Consider the following 22345-nt stretch of genomic DNA (forward strand, 5'->3'; position numbering starts at 1 on the left):
CTCAGTTTTGAAATAGACTGAGATTTCCGTATCTCATCTCAGGGGCAAACAAGCCCTAACTCACCAACTCTACGACGTCGGTTCCAGATAGAAGTCAAATACTTCACTTCCGCACGAAACCGCAAGTTCCTCAGTTCACTTCCCGATCGTCTTCTTCAATAAGCTCTAGGGTTTTCGCCAGTCACATAACAACCTAACAGAACTCGAATCAAGGAAAAAATTTTTGGGGACGAAGAAAGCCGTCTTTATGGATCGTCGACTGTAGAGAGACTAAAGGCCATGAAGAAGAACGATTCTGATAGCGGTAGTAATAATAGCAGAAGGTGGAAGCGGATGGAGCTCAGCTTGCTCATCCTCTACGCGATTGCCTTCTATTCCATCATAATTCGTCGATCCCTTCATCTCTCTCGTGGTAATCAATAATTTATTTCAATTATCACTGATTTAACAAATCCAAAATTAATTTCCGATTTTTTTTTTTTTTATTCCGCAAAATCACAGATCTTTACTCCCAACTCCACGGTTTACGCCCCGGATGGCTCACAATATTTACTCAACGTCCCAATGTACCATCTCCCTCCCCTTTCCTTCTTTTTCTCTTCTTTTTCTTTTAAATTTTCCTTGGTGCAGGATATCTCGGATGCTCAATGGAGAAACTTTCGTGGAAATTTACCCATTCTTACCGTTGTCTTTGGGATATTTACTTTGGTGGCCAATAAGTCGAGGGCTTATTTTGGTTTAAGAGAGAGGGGGATGTCCATTGTTTGGCTTTTTATTTCTTTGATATACCTCTCATATCTGCACGGGGCATGGTATGTGCTTTTCATTCATAACTCGACTCAGTGCTTGAACAATATTTTAAACACTTTGTGATCCATGGCGTTTCTCTAATCTTAATAGATTTTTAATTCCTTCTTTATTTTTGTTTGCCTTGTTTATTTTCTGCTCTGCAGCATCCTATTCATCCTATCGATCGCTTCATTTAATTATCTTCTAGTAAAGGTTCGTTTCATGCAAGTTTGTCTACATCATGTAGCAAATAGTGCAATTAATAAGAAAATTATTCTACTTAGAGAAAATAATTCAGTTTTCTTGATTTCTTCTTTGATTGTTTGGATAAAAATTTTGACGATCCATTTCTTTTTACCTTCATAATTTCATATTCTTGCATTCATAGATGATGATACTTATGTAATTCAATGATGTGAAACTCCCGCAACATCTAAATTAAATTGAGCACATCCCACTTGCTTGTTATCCATTCTCATTTGTTTTAGTGGGAGAGAAAGTCAAAATAGAAAAAAGTATATTGGGTTTAGACGTAATTTGGCTCAAATTGATGACTTTCATCGTGTCAAGGTGAGAAATGAAAAATGATTAGGCCCACATGATGTTTTTGAACAAGTGAGTGTTTGATAATGAGCAAGGAATATCTGCCTTTCTGTTGAATAGGATGCATTGAACTTAGTACATTGCTCCTAGGCCTCGTGTGCGTATCCATAGTGCTACCTGCCCTAAACGGGCTGTTAGCATCCTCACTCGTCCCCTAATCCTGCTTAGGCAGAGTGGCACTTTCTCCACCCGTCCCCTAAAAACTAAAAACATAAATTCATGAACACTAGTTCCATTAAGCACAATGGTTGAAAATCAGAGTAATAAGGTGTGCACAAAAAAGATCCAAAGTTCCTCCATTGTGCGCTCCCTATCTTCAAAGCATCGATCATTCATTTCCATCCAAGTACACCACATAGTGCATAAAGGAATCATCTTCCAAAATGCAGCCACTTGGGGGACAGCCTTGAATATCCTTGCAGCAAGCTATTAAATCCACCACCCTTAAAGGCATAACTCAAGCCACACCAATTCTTCTAAAGATCTCATCCCACAACACTCTTGTCACCTCACAATGCGGTAATAAATGATCCACTAATTCCCCATTTTTCTTACACAACAAACACCAATTGATAACAATGAGACCATGCTTCCTCAAATTGTCAGTGCTCAAAATATTCTCAAGAGATGTGGTTCATACAAAGAAAGCTACTTTGGAAGGCACACGAGACCCATGATTGCATGTTGTGGATCTCTTTTTCAGGACCCATGGTGTGTAGCTGTTGGCCTCATCTTTAGAGACCCATGGTTTTCGGAGAAAAATGAGGAGGAGGATGAAGGTTTGTTATAACCCATCGCCTAGCCCAGGATAACAGGCAAGTTGCCTGCTCGTTGCCCTATAGTCCAGGTAGTGGGCCCTTGCTAGCCAGCCCTACCTATCCATTAATTGCCAGGTTCTTGGCATAGTTGGGAAAGTCACTTTAAGCATTCTACTCGTGTTGATGTTTCTTGGCCGTTTGGTTTTATGGAAGTTAATGGTTTAGTTCAATTGAGTTGAGTTCATCATTGCATATGAGTGAGTGTGTGTTTGCACTCATTTTTTGGTTTTTTAAATTCAGGCTTTCTTATTGGATTATGCCTAATCCTTTAGTTGATTATTGAAATGTTCATTGTCATTGTTATCTACAAATGTTTCTAACTATTCTCATCTTATACTAGAGGATTTTTTTTTTCCCCTACAGATATTTGCACGAAAGAAGTACTTCTTGCTTGTATTATGGAGTTTCAATATATTTTTTCTTCTATGCAATCGTGTTTATGGAGGGTATTCGTTCTCCATGATAGGGTGAGTTTTGCATGCTAGTTTATTAAATATTCATGTAGTTATTACAATGTGTGGTGCAAAGATCAACCTCTCATAGGTCTTTTCCTTGGCCTTGCTTGAGTTAAGGAAGCATAGGTGGCCAAGAATTTACAACTTTCAACTGGATCTCCTCAATGGGTAGTGGTTTTTATCAATGCAGCACAAGATTGGAAATGGACCTTATAAATGCATTCTAGGCTCGGTTGTATTCTATGTGCATTGAGCTGGAATGAGGAAGACAAGATGCAATGGGCCATATCCAAGAGAGTGAAGTCAAGTTGTTTTATAGTGCATTGATCCCTCATGACATGTTATCTTCCCTTGGAAGTTCATCTGGGGAAGTAATGCCTCCCTAAGAATGGCCTCCTTTGTTGGATGGCTGCATTATTGAAGATGCTCACCTTGGAGAACTTATGGAAGAGGCATGTTGTGATAATGGCGTGGTGTCGCATGTGCAAAGGGCTGGGGAAACCGCAGATAATCTTTTACTTCATTGACAGATATTTAGTGCTTTGTGTGAATCAGTTTTCAACATCTTTGGGTCAATCTGGGTGATGTTGAGACAAGTGGTAGCTCTATTAGTGTGTTAAAAAGGTCGATTTGAGAGTGAACACTGCTGAAGATCATGGGAAATGATTTCATTCTGCTTAATGTGGTACGGTTGGGTTAAAAGAAATGGTTTGAGTTTTCAGGCCGTTTGAGGACTTTCTTATCTTTTTACTTTCTTTAGTTAAGTATATCTAATGTGTACTCCCAGTGCGCTTTGATGGTACCTTTTTGATCATCAATAAAAATTATATTATGGAAAAAAACTCATGTATGCTATATCTACTTATCATGGCTGTGTTTCTCTGCTGTGCTTAGGAAACGGTGGGCTTATTTGGACAACTTCCGGGGTACCTTTAGATGGCATATATGCTTTAACTTTGGTATCTACTCAAACTCAAGCTTTTTGACTGTTAAGATTTGAGTTCCAATATAGTTCGTGGGTTTGGAATTGTTAGCATTCATTATTTGTGCAATTGGATTACACATTTTTCATGCCATGTTGGTGGACGCTGCCTTGGTGGCATGCTTGCATTTGGACCAATGTTACTAAAGTTGACTATTATGGGGGAAAACTATCTCCAATGAGCAAATGATCTATACATTTGATAAACTTATGTGCCAAAGCACAGCATTTGGTACATCTAGTCCAATTGTTATGTTGTTAGCATTTCCTCAGTATTGTTTGTATTACCCATCATAGTAATCCACATCCCCAGACGACATTGATCTGACCTCTATAGCTCTCCTAATAACACAGTATACAACAGTCTTACTAGTTTTTTGCAAAGTTTTGAATACCGTTCCGGTGACCGTTTTGGTGACAGTTTCAGTTAAGGCATTGGAACAAAATATTTTGATACTGGTACTGTTTCGCGATTAACTATATATTATATATAAATATTTATATGTATATATAAACTAACAACTAATAGAATAAATACATATATAAGTGTGTATCATGTATATGCGTATACAGATGAAAGAATTGAAGATTTAAAAATGAATATATGATAAAAAAAAAAATACAAACTTGAGTTGAGACACAAAAACAAAGAAAAATAAATAAAAGAATAGATAAATTATTAAAAATAATGATATTTAAAAAAAATAGAGAATGAGGGGACATTTAAAATTGCAAAAAAAATTAAAATTATATAAATACATTTTATATTCTAGAATTAATTAAATACTATTTGAATTTAAAATTTATAAAAATGCCATCTAAGTGCCAGAAAATTACAAAAACAGCCCGAAACTGAATGGAAACCGAAATGCCAATTCTGGCTGAAATGACCGAAATTTGACCAGAATGGCTGAAATGTGACTGGAATGATTGGAATTTGAAGCGAAATGGAACGGGGTGGTATTGTGTAATGTACACTACATTAGAACGGAAAATTCCGGCCATACAGAATGGAATTAAAAATCTTGGTTTTATGTGCAAGTAAGCTCCCCATTGGATCTTTCTTTATATCCAAACGAGGACGACCCAAGTTTTCACATTGCTGCAAATCTACTTGACATGAATTTTATTGGACAATTGATCCTTTGATGAAGTGGTAAAGTAATTCATTATTAAACGGATAAAAGAAGACTTTGCAGTGAGAGGTAGAATTTATCACATATTATTGAATTACTAAATTTGAGTTGAAGTTAGCTGTTGGCAGATAGAAAATTTCTTTGGACTTAGTTTGTTGGTGTTGCAATTGTTTGATGGATGAGTTTAGGAGCTAATTGTTTTGAAAGAAGATAAGTTATTGTGACCTCTATGAAGCCATAGTGCTCTGGATTTCTGTCTCCAATATATCTCCTGCATCAATAAAGCTCGTTCAAGATCTGTGACTACCTGACTCTTGCGAGTTTTTTCGGATTTAGTGAGAGTTCTTGCCTCCTGCTCGCCTTCCAAACCCTGTAATTCCTCCAGAAGGGATCGTCGCTGTGAAGGCACATTGCCAAACACTTGTTCATTCCAAAACTTCAAATCTTGTTTCAGCAGTTTCAATTTTCTTGCCAATATGAAAATTAGAGCCTTGGAACTCATAAGAGGACCACCATTATCTGACCCTGTCTACAAAACCGTCAAATTTTAGCCACATATTTTTGAATTTAAAATACCTTCTGCCTCTTTGGATGCCTCCACAATTCAAGAAGATAGGGAAATGATCAGAGCACACTCTAGGTGGTTACATCATGAATCATGAAAATGTAACTCCCAGTTAGAAGTAAGCAAAAATCTATCAACTCTCAACCAAGATGGGAGTTCTCGAGTGTTGGACCAGGTAAACATGATCCTCCCGTTAGTGGGAGATCCATAAGCACCTGTTCTGAAATGAAGTCAGAAAAATCACTCATAGCGGGTGTGATGTAGGATGTATTTGACCTTTCACTCGGGAAGTGTGATACATTGAAATCCCCCCCTAAACAACTTGGTAGCTCCCACCAACTAAGAATTCCCGCCAATTCCTCCCACATTGATCTTCTTTCCACATCAAGATTAGGACCATAAACCCCTATAAATGCCCATCGGAACCCATCTTCTATATTAACAAAAAAGCAGGCCACAGAGAAATCACCCACACAATGCTCTAATCTTTCCACCACCCTTTTGTCAAACATGATGAGAATGCCCCCCGATGCTCCTTTGGAAGGTAGATACGACCACCCAACATGATGCCCTCTCCACAAACTTCGAACTATTTGCCGTGTGATTAATTCTAGTTTGGTCTCTTGTAAGCAAATGATATCACCTTGCCATTGTCGAAGGAAGTTCCTGACTTGGAGTCGTTTGGCTTGCTTGTTCAACCTCCTTACGTTCCAAGAAATGATTTTTGGCTTCATATTGGAACCGTCGCTACCATTCCCTTAGAATGTCCTCAGCTAGAGCTTCACTCCCCTCCCTCATCGTTCATTGCCTGCATAAGCCTCTTGAGTTCTCTTTGTTTTTTTTTTTTTTGCCCAAACCAAATGAAGGATCATCTGTGGCTTGTGAATGACTAGCTTCCATAGCTGTGAGAAGTGCCAAAAATTCATCTTAAAAACCCACGTAGTTAATCCCAACGACATGTTTGAGCTCCATAACTGTTTGAATAACCCAATTTGACCCCCTCGAATGGAACGAGTTCAATGGAGTAGGTTCTGTCCCCTCAACACAGCAGCTGCGCTTCAGTGCATCCTCCCCCATTTAATCCATCATCTCCACCCTACTCCCAGTTCAATGGAGTAGGTTCTGTCCCCTCAACACAGTAGATGGGTTGTCTTTCTTAGCAATAGATCAACAGTCTATAGGGTGGCTTGAGAGGCCATTTGATGAAGAAGAAGTACACAAAGTCGTCTGAGGTATGGCTAGTGATAAGGCCCCAGGCTGTGATGGCTTTACCATGGGCTTTTTCCAAACCTGTTGGAAGGTGATCAAGGGTGACCTTATGCGGGTGTTTCAAGAATTCTATAATTATGCTAGTTTTGAAAAAAGTCTTAATGCCACTTTTATAGCACTAATTTAAAAAAGGGTGGGGTCAACGGATGTTTGTGACTATTGTCCTATTAGCCTAGTAACTGGGGTCTACAAGATTATTTTCAAAGTGCTAGTGAACCGATTAAGTACGGTAATGGAGAGTTTAATCTTGAAGCCACAAAATGCATTTGTCAAAGGCAGACAAATTCTAGATTCGGTTCTAATTGCAAACGAAGTGCTAGATGGAGGACTCAAATCCCGCGAGCCTGTGTTGATCTGCAAATTAGATATGGAAAAAGTCTATGATCATGTTAATTGGAAAATCTTGCTTATTGGAGCGTGTGGTGAGGCTGGTGCTCCAAGTAAGTAAGGGGGAGATATGGTGTGGGCTTATGGAAATTTATTAGGAGGGGTTGGCAAGGTTTCGAAAGTTACTTAACGATTCGTGGGGGAGATGGTTCCAGAATCAGGTTTTGGCATGATGTTTGGTGTGGAGAGTGCACGCTATGTAGGGCATTTCCAGCACTCTATAGTATTGCAGCTAACAAAGAGACCTCTATTGCAGATATGCGGGTATTTTCCCACGGATCTTATTAGTGGAACATTCTTTTTAATAGAAATATTCACGATTGGGAACTGCAAGCTATGTTTGATTTCCTCAGGTTGCTCTATTCCTTGGGAAATAATACAGCTCAAGAAGATAGGTTGCAATGGAAGGCTAATGGTAGTAAAAAATGTACAGTCAGGACCTACTACAAGATTTTGTCAACCCACGGCCATGTTTCATTTCCATGGAAGAAGATTTGGAGATCACGGGTGCCTACTAAGGTAGCTTTTTTCGTATGGACTGCCGCTCTTGGGAAGATCTTGACTACGAACAATTTGAGAAAGAGGGGAATCATAGTGATGGATTGGTGCTATCTGTGTAAAAAACAGGGAGAATCTGTAGATCACTTACTATTGTATTGTGAGGTCACGAGGGGGCTATGGAATGAGATCTTTAGAAGAATGGATATTGCTTGGGTAATGCCTCCACGAGTGGTGGAATTATTGGCCTGTTGGAAGGAGCTTCAAGGCTGTCCTCAAGTGGCGGTAGTGTGGAAGATGATCCTGTTGTGTATCATGTGGTGTACATGGTCGGAGAGGAATGAGAGATGCTTCGAAGATAGGGAATGCACAATGGAGGAGCTTCAGAATTTTTTTATGCGCACTTTAATGTTGTGGTTTTCAGCCATTGTACTTGATGGAAACAATGTCCATGATTTTCTTTCCTTAGCTAGAATGTAATTAGGTGTTTCTTTTGTATACTTCCTGTGTACACGGGCTATGCCTACTTAATTCGTATGAATAAAATTCTCTTATTACTTATATAAAAAAAGGAAATTCTTGCTTTACCTCCTTGTAAGATGTGGCTTTGGAGAGAAATGGCTGAAATGGGTGGAGTTTTGCATTTCAACAGTCTGCTTCTCTATCTTGGTGAATGGTTCACCGGTGGGTTTCTTTGACTCTCGTGGTTTGAGATAGGGAGATCCGCTCTCTCCGTTACTCTTCTTTTTTGTCATGGAAGCTCTCAATAAGATGATTGAAGGTCTTGTGAAAGTGGGTTTTCTCTATGGTTTCTTAGTGGGGAATGGTTCTCTTAATATTTCTCATTTGTTGTTTGCTGACGACACTCATATTCTGTGGAGCACACCTTGGGCACATCCAATCTTTGAGGGATTTACTTCTTTGTTTTGAAGCTGTTTCGAGTTTGAAATTAAATCTCTCCAAGTTTGAATTGGTACCGGTGGGGAATGTTCCCGAAGTGGCAGTTCTTGTTGCTCTTTTGCGATGTAAGGTATCCTCTTTACCTTTGCAGTATCTTGGCTTACCCTTGGGAGCTTCTTTCAAATCAGAGTAGATTTGGAATGTAGTGATTGAAAAGATGGAGCGCAGGTTGGCATTGTGGAAGAGGTTGTCTTTATTTGAAGGTGGTAGGCTCACATTGATTAAAAGTACTCTCGCTAACCTCCCCACCTATTTTATATCTTTGTTCCCCCTTCCAGCAAAGATCGCCAATTGTCTTGAGAAGGTACAACGTGATTTCTTGTGGAGTGGTTTGGGAGATGAGTTTAAATTCCATCTGGTTAATTGGTCCATGGTGTGTACTCCTTTCTTTGGGGGTGGATTGGGGATTTGAAACTTGACAAAGTTCAAAGCCTATTGGGTAAATGGTTGTGGTTGTACCAACGAGAAAGTGAGGTCTTGTGGAAGTCTGTCATAGTTGAGTGTGTTGGGGAAGTATGGGGTGGTTGGTGTGCAAATGAGGTTCGTGGTTCACATGAGGTGGGTTTGTGGAAGAACATTAGGAATAGTTGGGAGACCTTCAGGAGACATACTCATATTGTAGTGGGGGATGGCTTGTGAGCTAGAGTTTGGCATGATAAATGTTGCGGTGAACGGTGTCTCAAAGACAATTTTCCGGCCATATTTGAGCTAGCATGAGTCAAGGATGCAGCGATAGCGGACTTGTTGGCTTTTTCCGGTGGCTTCCCTTAATGGAATGTGGAATTCCCTAGGGCAGCCCAAGACTGGGAGTTGGAGGTTATCACAGAATTCTATGCAACACTGTATTCCGTACATATGACCGAGAGTACTATGGATAGGATATTGTGGAGTCCCTCAAAGAAAGGTAAATTCACGGCTAGATCATTTCACTAAGTTTTATCAAGCCTAGACATGCCCACTTTCCCATGGAAGAGCATTTGGTAGACGAAAGCTCCTTCAAAAGCAGCGTTCTTTATGTTGACAGCAGCATTGGGAAAAATTCTCACCACAGATAACTTAAGAAGACATCGGTTAATGGTAGTGGATTGGTGTCGTATGTGTAAGAAAGATGGGGAATCGGTTGACCATCTGTTTCTACATTGTGAGGTGGCTAGGACCATGTGGGCTGATTTTTTTTACAGGTCTTGGAGTATCATGGGTCATGCCCCATAGATAGGTGGATTTTCTAGCATGCTGGAGAGGTCTTCGAGGAGATTCACAAGTTGCAGCAATATGGGAAATGGTTCCCATATGTATGTGTTGATGTATCTGGCAAGAGTGAAATGATAGAAGTTTTGAAGACCATGAGAGAACAATGGGGGAGCTGAAAGTTTTTTTCTTTAAAACATTGTTTTCTTTGGTGGGGGCCATTGTTTGTAATGGACTAAATGTCCATGACTTTCTTCTTTCGGTTGTAAACTCTAGTTAGGTATTTCTCAAGTATACTCCTTGTGTACTTGGGATTTGCCTATTATTATGAATAAAATTACTTGCTTACCAATTAAAAAGAAAATGTGTTATCTAGAAATCTATTTTCTTTTGGTTCCTTTTGCTTTCTGGGATCCGAGTGTCATTGAATCATCATGGTGTTTAACATTTTTGTACTCCCGGTTATGTGTTTGCCTTCTATAATATAATCTTATGAGTTTAAAGCAGTAATCTGATATATCTATTTTATAGTTTTTAGTCAATACTTGTTAATGCATGTGGCAATGTATATTGACCCTTTGGATGTTTGAGCACCGTCTAAGAAGTTATAGCCTTTTTTCTTTTCTTTTTTGGATTGGCACCGGGTGTCCAAGAACAATGTCTTGACTAATTCCAGGGGCGGCCTTTTTTTTTATTCATAATGACACCATGCACTAAGAAGGGAACCTCTTTACATCATATAGCCAGTGGTGGAGCTAGGATTAGCAGGACACTTTTTTGTTTTGATGTGACTAAATCAGTTGAAACTCCATGCAATTAGGAATTTTAGCGATGAAAATTTATTATAATGAGATTAAGAATGTTTAATCTATCCGTTGCAAATAGAATGCTGACTCTTCATTCTGTTAAACAGTCCATCCAGTTAAAATAAAAAAAACACTTGATTTGTTTTTGTCTGGAGTCTACAAAGAAGATTTTTCACATAAAATGGAAGATAATTCGAAATTATAGGTTCTGACTTTTAGTTCTTCAGACATCAGCAACTATTGTTTCTTTATGTGGTTCTGTTTCAATTTTCATTTCCTGTTACAGTTGTTTTGCGGATGATAAGCTTTGGATATGATTACCATTGGGCTGATAAATATTCTCATTTTGATCAGAAGGTACATTTGTCTTTGTGACTTTCATTTTCTTCCTTTTATCGTGTGGATCAGCTTGCTCTGTGTTTAATATTCATGTACTGTATACTTTCTGTGTACTTGGGCATTGCCTATTTCATTCTATTCAATAAAGATTATTACTTATCAAAAAATATTCATCTACTAGATTTTTTTTAGTACTTCCTTTGTTCTTAAGCTATGCCTTGCATTTTCTAATAAATTTTTCATTACCTATAAAAAAAAGTACTCTGCTGGGTTTTTGTCTTATTAGTTTTTTTGGGGAAGGAGAGAGGAAAGGGGGGGGGGGGGGGGGTTGGGGTTGCTTGACATTTAGATTTGTGTTTGGTGAGCGGTCCTGGGTCAGATTTTGGCATGCCATTTGGTGTTGTGATATGACCCTCAAGATTGTCCTTCCTACCCCCTTCAGGCTCATCTCGAAGCAACCGGCGTTCCCCATCCAAATTAGGACCATAAACCCCCGCAAAAGCCCAAACAAATCCATCCTCTATATTTTTAAAAGAACATCCCACCGAATATTCTTCTATAAACCCGTCAGTATTCTCCACCATCCTTTTATCCCACATAACCAAAACTCCACCCGAGGCCCATTTCGAAGGTAAGTATGACCATCCTACATATCGACAACTCCATATGCTTCGTATAGTTTTCCTTGTGATAAGCTTCAATTTAGTTTCCTGCAAACAAATAATATCCATCTTCCAATGTCTTAACAAGGCTCGGATCCGGAGGCGCTTGTTGATCTCATTCAGCCCCCTAACATTCCAAATCAGTATTTTGGGCTGCATTTATCAACTATACCAGCCCTACCTTTTCCCCAATCACAGCTTGCACTCCCCTCCTTGCCATCATAGTTAACAGAAAAAGTAAGTCGCCTCAACTCCCTATTCCTTTTCAATCCTGCTCCCTATTGAATATGTCCAGCCTCTATGGCTGTTAGCAATGCCTTAAATTGCTCTGCATAGCCCTCACATGAGATCCCCACACAAATCTGTAACTCCTTCACCCTTTTCATTATCCAATCAGGGGGTAGAGAAATATTGATTGGGGAAGGATCCTTCCCTAAAAACTCCCTCTCAGGAGAGATTCTAGCATGCTAAAAAAGAATTAGAGATCTGTTCATTTCGTCCCCACTCCCCACAATTGCAGGAGGCTTCCCACTTCCCATACCAACACATGCTTCGACTGAAAATTTCTGGACATTTTCAAGGCTCAACAACAAATTTTGGACATCCCCTGGCAGCCCCTCATTTACCGTCATACTCAGTGCTTCCCCACTTCCCAAAACAACACTCGCTTCCACTGCGACAGGCTCCACTCCATCCATCGGCATTTTCTGTGGCAATTTCTGTGGATTTTCCAGGCCCCACGACTAGGGGGGAGTTCGGTCCGGTTCGGTTCGGTCCGGGGAGGTTTTGTGGACCGGACCGAACCTATTCGGTCCAGGGTTTTCTCACCCTGGACCGGACCGAACTCCCTCAGGACCGGTTCGGTCCGGTCCGGTCCGGTCGGTCCATTCGGTCCAAGGTTGACTTTTTTTTTTTTTTTTTTTTTTTTTTTTTTTTTATCTAATGACATTTTTTTAATACTTATGTAATTATATTGTAATATATTTAATATATATATATAGTATACTATTATATATATATATTAGTAATATGCTAATACTATTAGTCTATTAGTAATAATACTATAACTAATAACTATATGTAATAATAACTATACTATAACTAATAACTATATGTAATAATAGTTATAGTGATAACTATATATGTAACTATATGTAATACTAATAACTAATACTATTAGTCTATTAGTACTAATAACTATACTAGTATTAATAACTATACTAGTACTAATACTATAACTAATAACTATATGTAATGATAGTAATACTATATGTAATACTATATTAAATAATAGTAATACTCTTATTACTAATACTCTATGTAGTTATAGTGATTTAATACATATTATAACTATAGTCTATATTAGACTATTAATATTTTTTTATACCATATATAATTATATAATTAATTATATACAACTATTATATAAATAATATATATAAATATATTTTTTTTTAATTTCTATTCGGTCCGGTTCGGTTCGGTTCGGTCCGGGGTGAAAAACTCCCGGACCGGGACCGGACCGAATCCTCTCGGTCCCTTAAAAATTGGACCGGACCGGACCGGTCCCAATTCGGTCCGGTTCGGTTCGGTCCAAACAGTGCCGGTCCGGTCGGTTTTGCCGGTCCGGACCGGCCGATACTCACCCCTACCCACGACAGGTTCTGGGCATCCCATGGCAACCCCTCACTTAGCGGCACAATCTGTGTCATACCAGGGCTCCCCAATGTATTCTGAGAACTCATTGGCAAAGTCTAGCACATCAACAGGCCCTTATCCTCCCCCTCCTGCCCTGCGCCATCTATGGAACACCCCACGATCTCTACTTCTTCCACCGCCGGACCACCAGCTGGCTTTCCCTGTACTGTCGACACTTTCTGTGCCAACGCTGGAGAGCTCAGCCTAGATATTGGCTCCGAAATGGATGATTTCGGGAGGGCCAATATCTTGGAAAGGGGTATGACCTTTCTCGGGCTTGGGCTTATACCCAGCCCATCTAAAATAGCCTTCCCCTTTAGTCCATCCATCTGAGGCCCACTAAAGCCCATAGGCCCACTAAAGTCCATCTGAGCCTTTTGCGTATTCTGATCCCCACCCAGGCCCATACCCTTCATTCTATGCTCCTCAGCCCGCCTGATAAGCCAATTCACTTTATCCTGCATGTCATTAAGTTGTTTCTTCAACTCCAGAAGCATGCATTCCTCCATTTCCTCTTTCAGACCAACACCTCCCCTGCCAACTCCCGCATGGCTCTGGGTATCTACTGGAAGAGATGTACTACATTTGCTTAGCAGGCCTACACCTTCCTCGGGTAGATCACTTTGTCAGAGCTCTCCCCCAACCTGGCTTGAGGTTGTTGAAGGGCCTCCCTATACGACCGAGCAAATGGTTGCTGCGCAACAACAATCCTTTTCTCTGGCGGTGATGGAAGAGCCTAACCTCTTGCAGCCTCCTTCAATGCTTCCACTAGTTTGCTCCATCCCCAGCCATCCTTATCCTCTGGAATAATGATGAAGTTCCGATGACCACCTCCACCATACTCCACCAACTCCATATAACAGCCCTTGAAGTTAGCACATCACTGTTCAGTGTATCCCCTGCCTCCTTCCCTATGAGCTGAATAAAACACCTTCCTCCCAGACTTCAAACAATCCTCCATGGCTCTAATGAACCATCTTGCCGAGCCTAAGCCCAAACATATCTCTGTGACCACTCTCCTACCTCTCTCAAAAATACGCACATGCCTACCATCTTTAAAGACCTCAAACTACTTCAACTCAATAACTACAAATCTTGAATGCCCCATACTACTCTTAACTACTAAGGAAATAACTAGAAGAAAGGAAAACCAAGAAAAGATTAAGGATTATTCCTGGTGAGAAGCACCAGGAATCGAAGAAGAAGAGTCAAAGAGAGAGAATACAAAAATATACCTCCACCACGACTCATACTTCTGATTGATTCCTTTCTTGAATGCTTATACAATGCCTGTATGTTCATTTTTGTACACATGGATCATGCAAATGTGGCTATTTTCATGCTTCTCAGAGTTTAGGCCACACACTCTATACGATAGTCTTTTAGGTGTTTTGAAGTCACTCTAAGTTCCCTAGACAGATCCGATCATGGGCCAAAAGGGGTTTCAACATGCCTTCATTGGTGCTGGCAGCAGTAAAAAAAATTAGGAAACGTGATTCAGTTTTGTTTCTTGAAAACATACCTTATCAGCTTTCCAATCTATAAGCAAACTCCCAACACAAAGGTGCTTATCCTCTTCATTCAGCCCCCTAAAATTCCATGATGGTATCTGGTTATTGCAGAAGTAATGTTGTCACAGATTTAACTCTTTAAAATTTAAGAAGTAACTTTGTTGATATTCACTTTCTGGTGGTTGCAGAAGCATATTCAACGTTGTGATATTTGCAAGTCAGGAAAAACTTGCTACCAAACTTTGCAGGTTAGCTAGCTTCTAATTAACTGTGAGCAGCGACGTTGTAGTTTCTGGATGCATATATCAGCTATCATCTGAAGGATCCCTTTACTTTTAATTATCAGAAAATATCCTCGTTTTTGTGACTTTCTGGTATGTTCCCCCAGGAGAGATGTGTTCAGAATGGCAAGTATGCGTACAGCACATACATTTGTTACTTGGTATATGCTCCCCTCTACCTTGCTGGGCCAATTATAAACTTCAATGCATTTGCTTCACAGGTTTGACTTTTCTGCTGATTATATTTTTTATTCTTTCTTTTATTTAGTGTTTCATTTGCATAGAAGTTGTCTTTGTGGTATCTTTACGGTTGAAGTGAATTCTCAGCTTGCTGTAAAATATTTACTTTTCTCAGAAACTTTGTGAAATAGTTACAAAGTAAGGGTTACAGCCCAGCACATGGGAGGTATGAAGTTTAACACCTAAAAACAATATAAAAAATCTAAAACCCGAGGTTTAGTAGATCTAGAAACTCAATTATAGAAGCAAATGTGAGCAACCATTTTTAGCCATCTAAATGAAACATAAACTTAAAACAACTTCAAACCCATAACCCCAAGGAGTTGGCCCAAGTGGTGAAGGCCTTGGTCTTGGGGTATCACTCCCCTCAAGGTCCAAGGTTCGACACCTCTTGGGTGCAAACAATTCTTTGGGGCCACACCCCATGGTAAAAAGCCAGCGATTTAACCAGTTCCGTGTAGGGAAACTTCCGAGGGTGTAGTGCACGGGACTGGGGTTTACAGGGATGGGTCTTAAAGGCCCTGCTTTGGAAAGGTTCCCCAATATCAAACCCATGACTGAGTTATCATAGTCTTTAAATGTGCAAGCTTTTCATGATGTGGGTTCCTTTGTCTCCGTAAGCACCACATAAGGCACAATTGTATGACCTGAGCCAGACAAGCAGCCTGTCTACAAAATCCCCCATTCCAACAAATATGTGTCCATGCTATCTCCATGCCTGCAATATCTGTCATTATACCAAGCCAACATATCAAGCACCATATTGGGAATAACACGAGCTTGCTTTCTTGTTACCTATCGCTTGTGCCTGCTCTCAATAAGGTAAGCGTCATGGTCCAATTCATAATTTATTTTGATGGATAGGATAAACTTTATTAAAGAAAAAAGGGATGTTGTCCCTGTATGCAGAAAGTATACACAAACTCACTCTACTACAAAGGTGAAAAGGGCCATCAAATACTGAAAATTAGAACTAGAAAAGGGAACTCCATACAAGCAGCCATGTTTTCACAAGGGTTGTTTATAAAACTCAAATTCTAATAGTATGCTTCAGGTATCTGAACTTTTACTCGAGTTTGTAAAGGCAGTTCATTTTTAATATATTTAGATCTGTCTCCTGATGTATCCAGAATATTATTGGACTGTTGATGTAGACCCAACTTTCTTGACTTTTCTACTTGTCACTAACAATTAATTTTTCCCTTGCTTCTTTAAACTACAGTTCGTATAGCATATGTATTAGTGGATAATCAATCTAGCTGGATATCAATTTTTCTACTTTTGAAAACTTGTCTTTTATCAGTATGTATCAGAAGTCAGAATACTCATCAAGTTTCCGTATTGCAATTTCCTTGCAGCTAGATGTGCCTCAGAATAATTATTCAGCCAGAGATAAAACTCATTATGGTTTACGTTGGATATTCAGTCTTGTCCTAATGGAGCTAATGACACATCTATTTCATTATAATGCCTTCGCAATAAGGTGAGTCTCTAAGAAATTGGAGGATATTTTTTATTTTTTATTTTTTATTTTTGTCTAGTCTTATTTTCTAGTAGTAACATTTGTTTCTGCTGCCTAGTGGCTTGTGGAAACAGCTAGCTCCTATGGACGTATTCATTATTGGATATGGGGTAAGAGTTGAAGATTATCATGTTACTTGTTTTTGTGATTAGATTCTAGGGCATACAAGTTATAGAGTCCATGTTAGTCTCTCCTGAGATCAACTGTATTATTTGAGAATGGATCCCTTCCAAATATTGTATGTAGCAGTGTGAATAGAATTTAGACCATAATTTTATCAAGATTTGATGTTTGGGATTTTCATTTCCACCAAAGATCCTCTAATTTATATCCTTCATGACATCCATGATTTGGCAATCAGTATACCTTATAGAATATAGCCTCATATTGTCAGTCTACATACAAAGTACCCTTAGGCGTAATGCAGTGCAGGTGGCTCCTAGAATAATCCACCAAAAAGAAGTCAGGAATTGGGAGATAATACAGTTTTCCGTAATACTTATGAACCACACGTTGTTGTGGAACTTCAAAATTATTCACTTCAGTGAGTATGATACTGAGAAAATTTGTTTTACAAGGAACTATCCATATTGTAAGGCTTAAACATCTATTTTTTTTACCTAAAAAAAAGTAAGGCATATCCATAACAACAACAAAGATTTCCACTGCCTGGCGAGCAATTATACTTATACATAAACAAGGAAATGATATTACTTCTCTTTGTAGAGTTTTCGCTTCTGAGTTGTAGGATGTATTTTGAATTTCCCCCCTTCAGTGACAGAATGCATGTCATACTTTGTCTTTATGATGATCAGGTCTTAAACTTCATGTGGCTAAAGTTTTTTCTCGTCTGGCGGTATTTTCGATTTTGGTCACTGGTATGTTAGTTGCAGTTATAATTTTTTGCTTCATTTTTAACACTGAATTAAGTATTTTTTTATCGGCAAACAAATTATTGATCATTAGAATAGGCAAAAGCCCAGGTATATGGGACATATACAAGAGCATCGCTTGTGCGTGCTAGAATAGTGATACAAGAAATTCATGGAAGGCCATTCCATAAAATCAATTACAACCGACCAATGGGATAAAGTATTGAAAAAAAAATAAAATTATAAGCTCATAAATTGATCACTCTTGATCTTCAAAGCTTCCTTTGTTAGGACCATCTTCCATATTGCTGCAATCTGAGAGTTACTCGTAAGACCTCTCCAAGAAGGTAGGAGATCGATCACTTGTCTTGGCATCACCCAAAGCTAGTCCTGCTTTCGTGCTTGATGGCTTCTGATGAACCAATGATAGAGATCCTTAGCTTCCCTAACAGCTGCTGTTCAATCCGTCCTTGAGCTTCTACTGGATGTCATACCAGGCATTCAGTCTTCAGGTTCAGAATGTGTCAAAAGAAGACCTTCTCCCAGATAGCCTCTCCTCGGTACTCAACTGCTGGGTTTTTTGGTTCCTGCCTGAGCAGTTGTTCAAAAGAGAGATGGTCAAATCTATTATATCAAAGTGATGTTCCAAGGCAAAGAACTGATATATATAGTCATATTGGCCTTTCGCACAGACAGACTTTGAGTTTGCTTTATTGATTCATGGAATAGAGGTTCTCTCCCTCGCTAAATTCCTTTAAAGAAGGACAGCTTTTCCCTGCCTGCTTCTTGGCCACAATCACAGCTACGGCTAGTAGTATTCATAGGGTCCTTTGATCGCATTCTTTGCCACTGAAGAGTCTGATCCCCTTCTTGGGAAAGCAGTGGAACTAATAGCTGGCCTCGCTGGCACGTGAAGAAATCATTCCATAAGGTCATGGCAATCTCACAATGAAATAATAAATGATGAATGGACTCACCACTCTTTTTGCACATACAACACCAATCCATAACAATGAGTTGGCGTTACCTTAAATTGCAAAGTGAGGATCTTTCCCAAAGAAGCTGTCCATACAAATTATTAAGCTTTCTTTTACATCGTCATTGTATAGTATAGCCCTAGATTAGCTTAATGTGAACTTAGTTGTAAGAAGCTTTTTAAGTTTTGGGCATTGATGGCTGAATACGGTGGGGGAAATCTCATTTCTTGTAATTATGCGCCTGTAGATATGTGGCATTGAAGCCCCAGAGAATATGCCAAGGTGCATTAATAATTGCTGCAACTTGGAAAGCTTTTGGAAAAACTGGCATGCTTCCTACAACAAATGGCTTGTGAGGTGCAACATTCACTCCTTTACTTTTGTTTTTTCATCTAATCCTGTCTTTGACTATGTCATGTATGTCTCATAAAGATTGCAATTTTAGGTATATGTACATTCCTCTAGGGGGATCTCAGAAGAAGCTAGTTAACGTATGGGTTATATTCACATTTGTTGCCATATGGCATGATTTAGAGTGGTAATCCTAGCTTTCATAGAGTTTTTTCTTCTTAATTATTTGTTTCTATTTGGTAAAATAGAAGCAGAAGATGGTTCAAAGCTACTACTCTTCTGAGTTCTTATTGTCTTTGACATTAGGAAGCTTCTTTCATGGGCATGGTTAACATGCTTGTTCTTTGTTCCAGAAATGATGCTAAAATCAGCAGCAACTACATTTCAGGTGATGTCTGTCTATCTGCCGCATCTATTTGCCAGAAATTACTTGATTTTAGTAGTTGTGTTGCAGTTGGCTAGTTTTGTTTTTTTTCCAACAAGAATTATCTTATGTTTTTTCAGAAAAGTAGAAAATTTTCCTTTCACTATGATTTGAAAGATGGGTCACAACTCATTTAAACAGAAAAAAATGCGGGTACCATGGAATGACTATCAATACTAATTATTATATCCACTCTGGTTGAGATTATTTTTCTTTCTTTTCTTCCCTTCATTTTTTCCTAATTTTCTTGCCAACCATAAGAACTTATCTCAGAAGAGAAACAATCAATTGAATCCATAAGAGAATACAGTCTAGTGGAGGAGAAAGATGTGGACATCCATAAGCAACTTGTTAAAAACTCACCTTGAGTTGGAAGATAGATTCACCTCTTGAAAGGCCCTTTTGTTCATTTCTGTCCAAATACTCTACAAATCAACCTGCCGTGGTGAAACCTCCAGATTTGTCCTTCTTAGAAAGCCACCCTTTTGATTTCCATTATCTTCGTTTTCATATGAAAGAATCTTGTGCTATTTGAGAGTTCAAAAGCAAGTGGTCACCTTGGTGCTTGAGTATGCTTATATTATACCGATCTTTCACATTTATGGTGGAGTCAATAAGAGATGGTAATGGTGCTTTCATTTTGAATTGAAAATGTCTCTCCTAGGGATAAAAGATGCAACCTTTGCAAAAGCACAAAAGAATCACACTTAGATGAAGACCTTTTTCTTAGGAATGGCTGAATAGATATCTGTTGGTGCACTAAAACATCTCTATTTGATTGTTACTGTTATTGTTGTTTGTGCTTTCATTATAGGTATTGCAGTAACATTCTTATCATGCTTTAAAATTTCTTTGTACTTGTCTGACAGCATGAATATTTATTTTCTACTGTATTTAATTCAGGTTGACAGTGCTTTTGGGGAGTTTGTTTTTCGAGAACTTAGAGCCCTTGCCGGTGCTATCACCATTACTTGTCTCATGGTCTGTCCTTGCACTATGCTTATAGCAATAGCATAATAAATACCTATCAAAAGGATAAATGTTATGTTCCCTAAATTAGCATGCAGTAACTGGCAAGTCCTCAATTTGTCTGTGATACTTGTCTAAATTGGTAGTGTCTTTGCTGAACTAGTAACTGGTAGGTAAGAGCCAATGCCATTAGAATAATTTTGAGTTTCCAATTGAGGAGGCACTATGTCCAGGATCTTTGTTCTGAAAATTTCCTTGAAACTTATCTGATTTCTTTTAAATTTTATCAAGACAATGATGAAAAAAATTCTGAAGCATCTTTACTTTTGATTCAGGCTTTAAAATAAAGAAGATATTATCTTTGCTTTCTTTGAGCAAAGAAATGATGCCTTTCCACTCTTGAAAATGTTGAAACCTAAGCCAGTTGTTCCACGTAATTTTTGTTGGATACTACCTAGGTGGGCTAGGACAAGGTAAATGCTTAATATGAGTTTGCATTGCACACAAGTTTAGTAAGTGAAGGAAATAGCAAATAAAAATTGAAACCTCTGCATCCACAAATTCTTGCTTCTACTTCCGCATTTGGTTGACTCCTGGCAATTGTAGGAAGTTTTTACTAAGAAATATTACAGTTATTTTTAACACATAGCAGGAATCATTTGTCAATCACATATAGTGCACATGTGCATAAATATCATTTCAACTACTTCATATGTAAAATATAGTTACCAAACTGATAATAACGAAAAAGCAGTGTCTTAACAATGTTGTGAAAATATGGTAAATGCTAAATAAATATAGATGTCCTATTCAAATGCCTATCCCCGCATGCATTACCTCCTCAAACGGTCCTTGTGTAGGTGGCAAACCTTGTTGGTTATGTTATTGGACCATCGGGCATGAATTGGTTGATATCACAATTCCTCAAAGAAGGTATGCCAAAATATCATGTCCTTCTACGTAGGTTTCCTTGTTTGCCCTCACAAATGCAGATTTGGTGTTAATGCAAAACTTAAATCATACAGGACTGTCTGTTCTGGGTTGCATGTTTTTGACATTTTATGTTGGGACAAAGGTAATGACATGGAAAGTATTGTTATAAGTTTGATCTCTTGAGAGAATTCTTGGCACCTTGAGGATCTGATTATAAGCATTGTTCTGCACCCGCTTTTTTTGTAGCTTATGTTTCACATTGATGATTCGAAGCCGAGAAGGCACTAAAGCAAGTGGCCTGTGAAGCTTCACTACGTATCCCAGTGCTGAATGTTGACACGGCCTAAATTACCATGTGAAATTGAGGGCATGACTCGGACATGTACTATTATTATTAGTGATAGGGGTATTAATCATTCATGTTGATGACCTCCAGTTATTTGGGAGATTTTTCTGTACAATCATGCAGTCTGGTTGAGAGCAAGAAGCTAGTGTTGTACATTCTCTTGTATGGTTTATTTTTTATTTTTTTTTTAATTTTTTATTGAGTCACTTTCGGCGGCATGGATTGGATTAGCTGGATTGGGTTACATTGATTTCGATTGGACTACGAATTTTATTGCATAATTTTTATTCTAATACTATATTTGGAATTCTAATATGAAAATAATCCATTTACCCGATGAGTAATGCTACCTATACAGATGTTACGCACTCGTTCTTACGTGTTGGCATGGCGATTATGTTTTGTGTGAGACTATTCACTGACGCTTCCTTTTTTGAAGTTTTCCTTGCATATTAGCAGCACCCCAACTGCCTGAAATCTATTTTTTTTGGCAGTCAAAACACAACCCCCACTAAATAAACAAAAATCCACCTCAAGAGAACCACAAACAGTCTAAAGATTCAACTTTACCACAAAGTGCATCCAAACAACCAAACTTTTCAGTGAAGTTGTAAAACACTCTTCATGAAACAAGCTTTAATTTGCAGAGCTTCCAAAATGGAATTTTAAATAACACTTTAAGAAATGGACTTCCGACAAGATCAGTAAAATTTTAAGGTAAAAAAAGAAAAGAAAACAAAGAATATCAGAAAAAGAACCCTTAT

The 22345-nt window shown here is 38.6% G+C and overlaps 1 protein-coding gene across 10 annotated transcripts; it reads left to right on the forward strand.

Moving 5' to 3' along the window:
• Positions 1-31: 31 nt before the first annotated feature.
• On the forward strand, positions 32-21879 carry LOC122304005 (membrane-bound O-acyltransferase gup1). 10 transcript variants are annotated; one of them, XR_006240896.1, is made up of 19 exons: positions 32-412; positions 502-566; positions 631-812; positions 954-1002; positions 2574-2677; positions 3560-3624; positions 10743-10813; positions 14855-14914; positions 15055-15168; positions 16546-16670; positions 16768-16819; positions 17525-17587; positions 18806-18915; positions 19004-19096; positions 19216-19297; positions 20237-20314; positions 20638-20775; positions 21163-21235; positions 21328-21383. XR_006240896.1 is itself a non-coding variant. In XM_043116026.1 (19 exons), exons 1-19 carry the CDS (start codon positions 280-282, stop codon positions 21521-21523), a joined length of 1608 nt encoding a protein of 535 aa, XP_042971960.1. In that variant the 5' UTR covers positions 33-279; the 3' UTR covers positions 21524-21879. The 10 variants fall into 10 exon arrangements, 9 of the variants coding, with proteins under 9 accessions (XP_042971960.1, XP_042971967.1, XP_042971983.1 ...); XM_043116026.1 differs by lacking the exon at positions 20638-20775 and adding an exon at positions 21482-21879 and having other exon boundaries at positions 33-409; positions 21328-21377; XM_043116019.1 differs by lacking the exon at positions 20638-20775 and adding an exon at positions 21482-21879 and having other exon boundaries at positions 34-412; positions 21328-21377.
• Positions 21880-22345: the final 466 nt, after the last annotated feature.

This window comes from Carya illinoinensis, chromosome 1 (genome assembly GCF_018687715.1).
Source record: "Carya illinoinensis cultivar Pawnee chromosome 1, C.illinoinensisPawnee_v1, whole genome shotgun sequence".
Classification (NCBI taxonomy): Eukaryota; Viridiplantae; Streptophyta; class Magnoliopsida; order Fagales; family Juglandaceae; genus Carya; species Carya illinoinensis.

Bases quoted from the DNA above. Each gene is read 5' to 3' on its own strand.
- LOC122304005 (XM_043116019.1), top strand. From the start codon at position 280: ATGAAGAAGAACGATTCTGATAGCGGTAGTAATAATAGCAGAAGGTGG. The intron at 19,097-19,215 runs GTAATCCTAGCT...CTTTGACATTAG, and splicing joins ATATGGCATGATTTAGAGTG to GAAGCTTCTTTCATGGGCAT. The intron at 19,298-20,236 runs GTGATGTCTGTC...TATTTAATTCAG, and splicing joins CAGCAGCAACTACATTTCAG to GTTGACAGTGCTTTTGGGGA.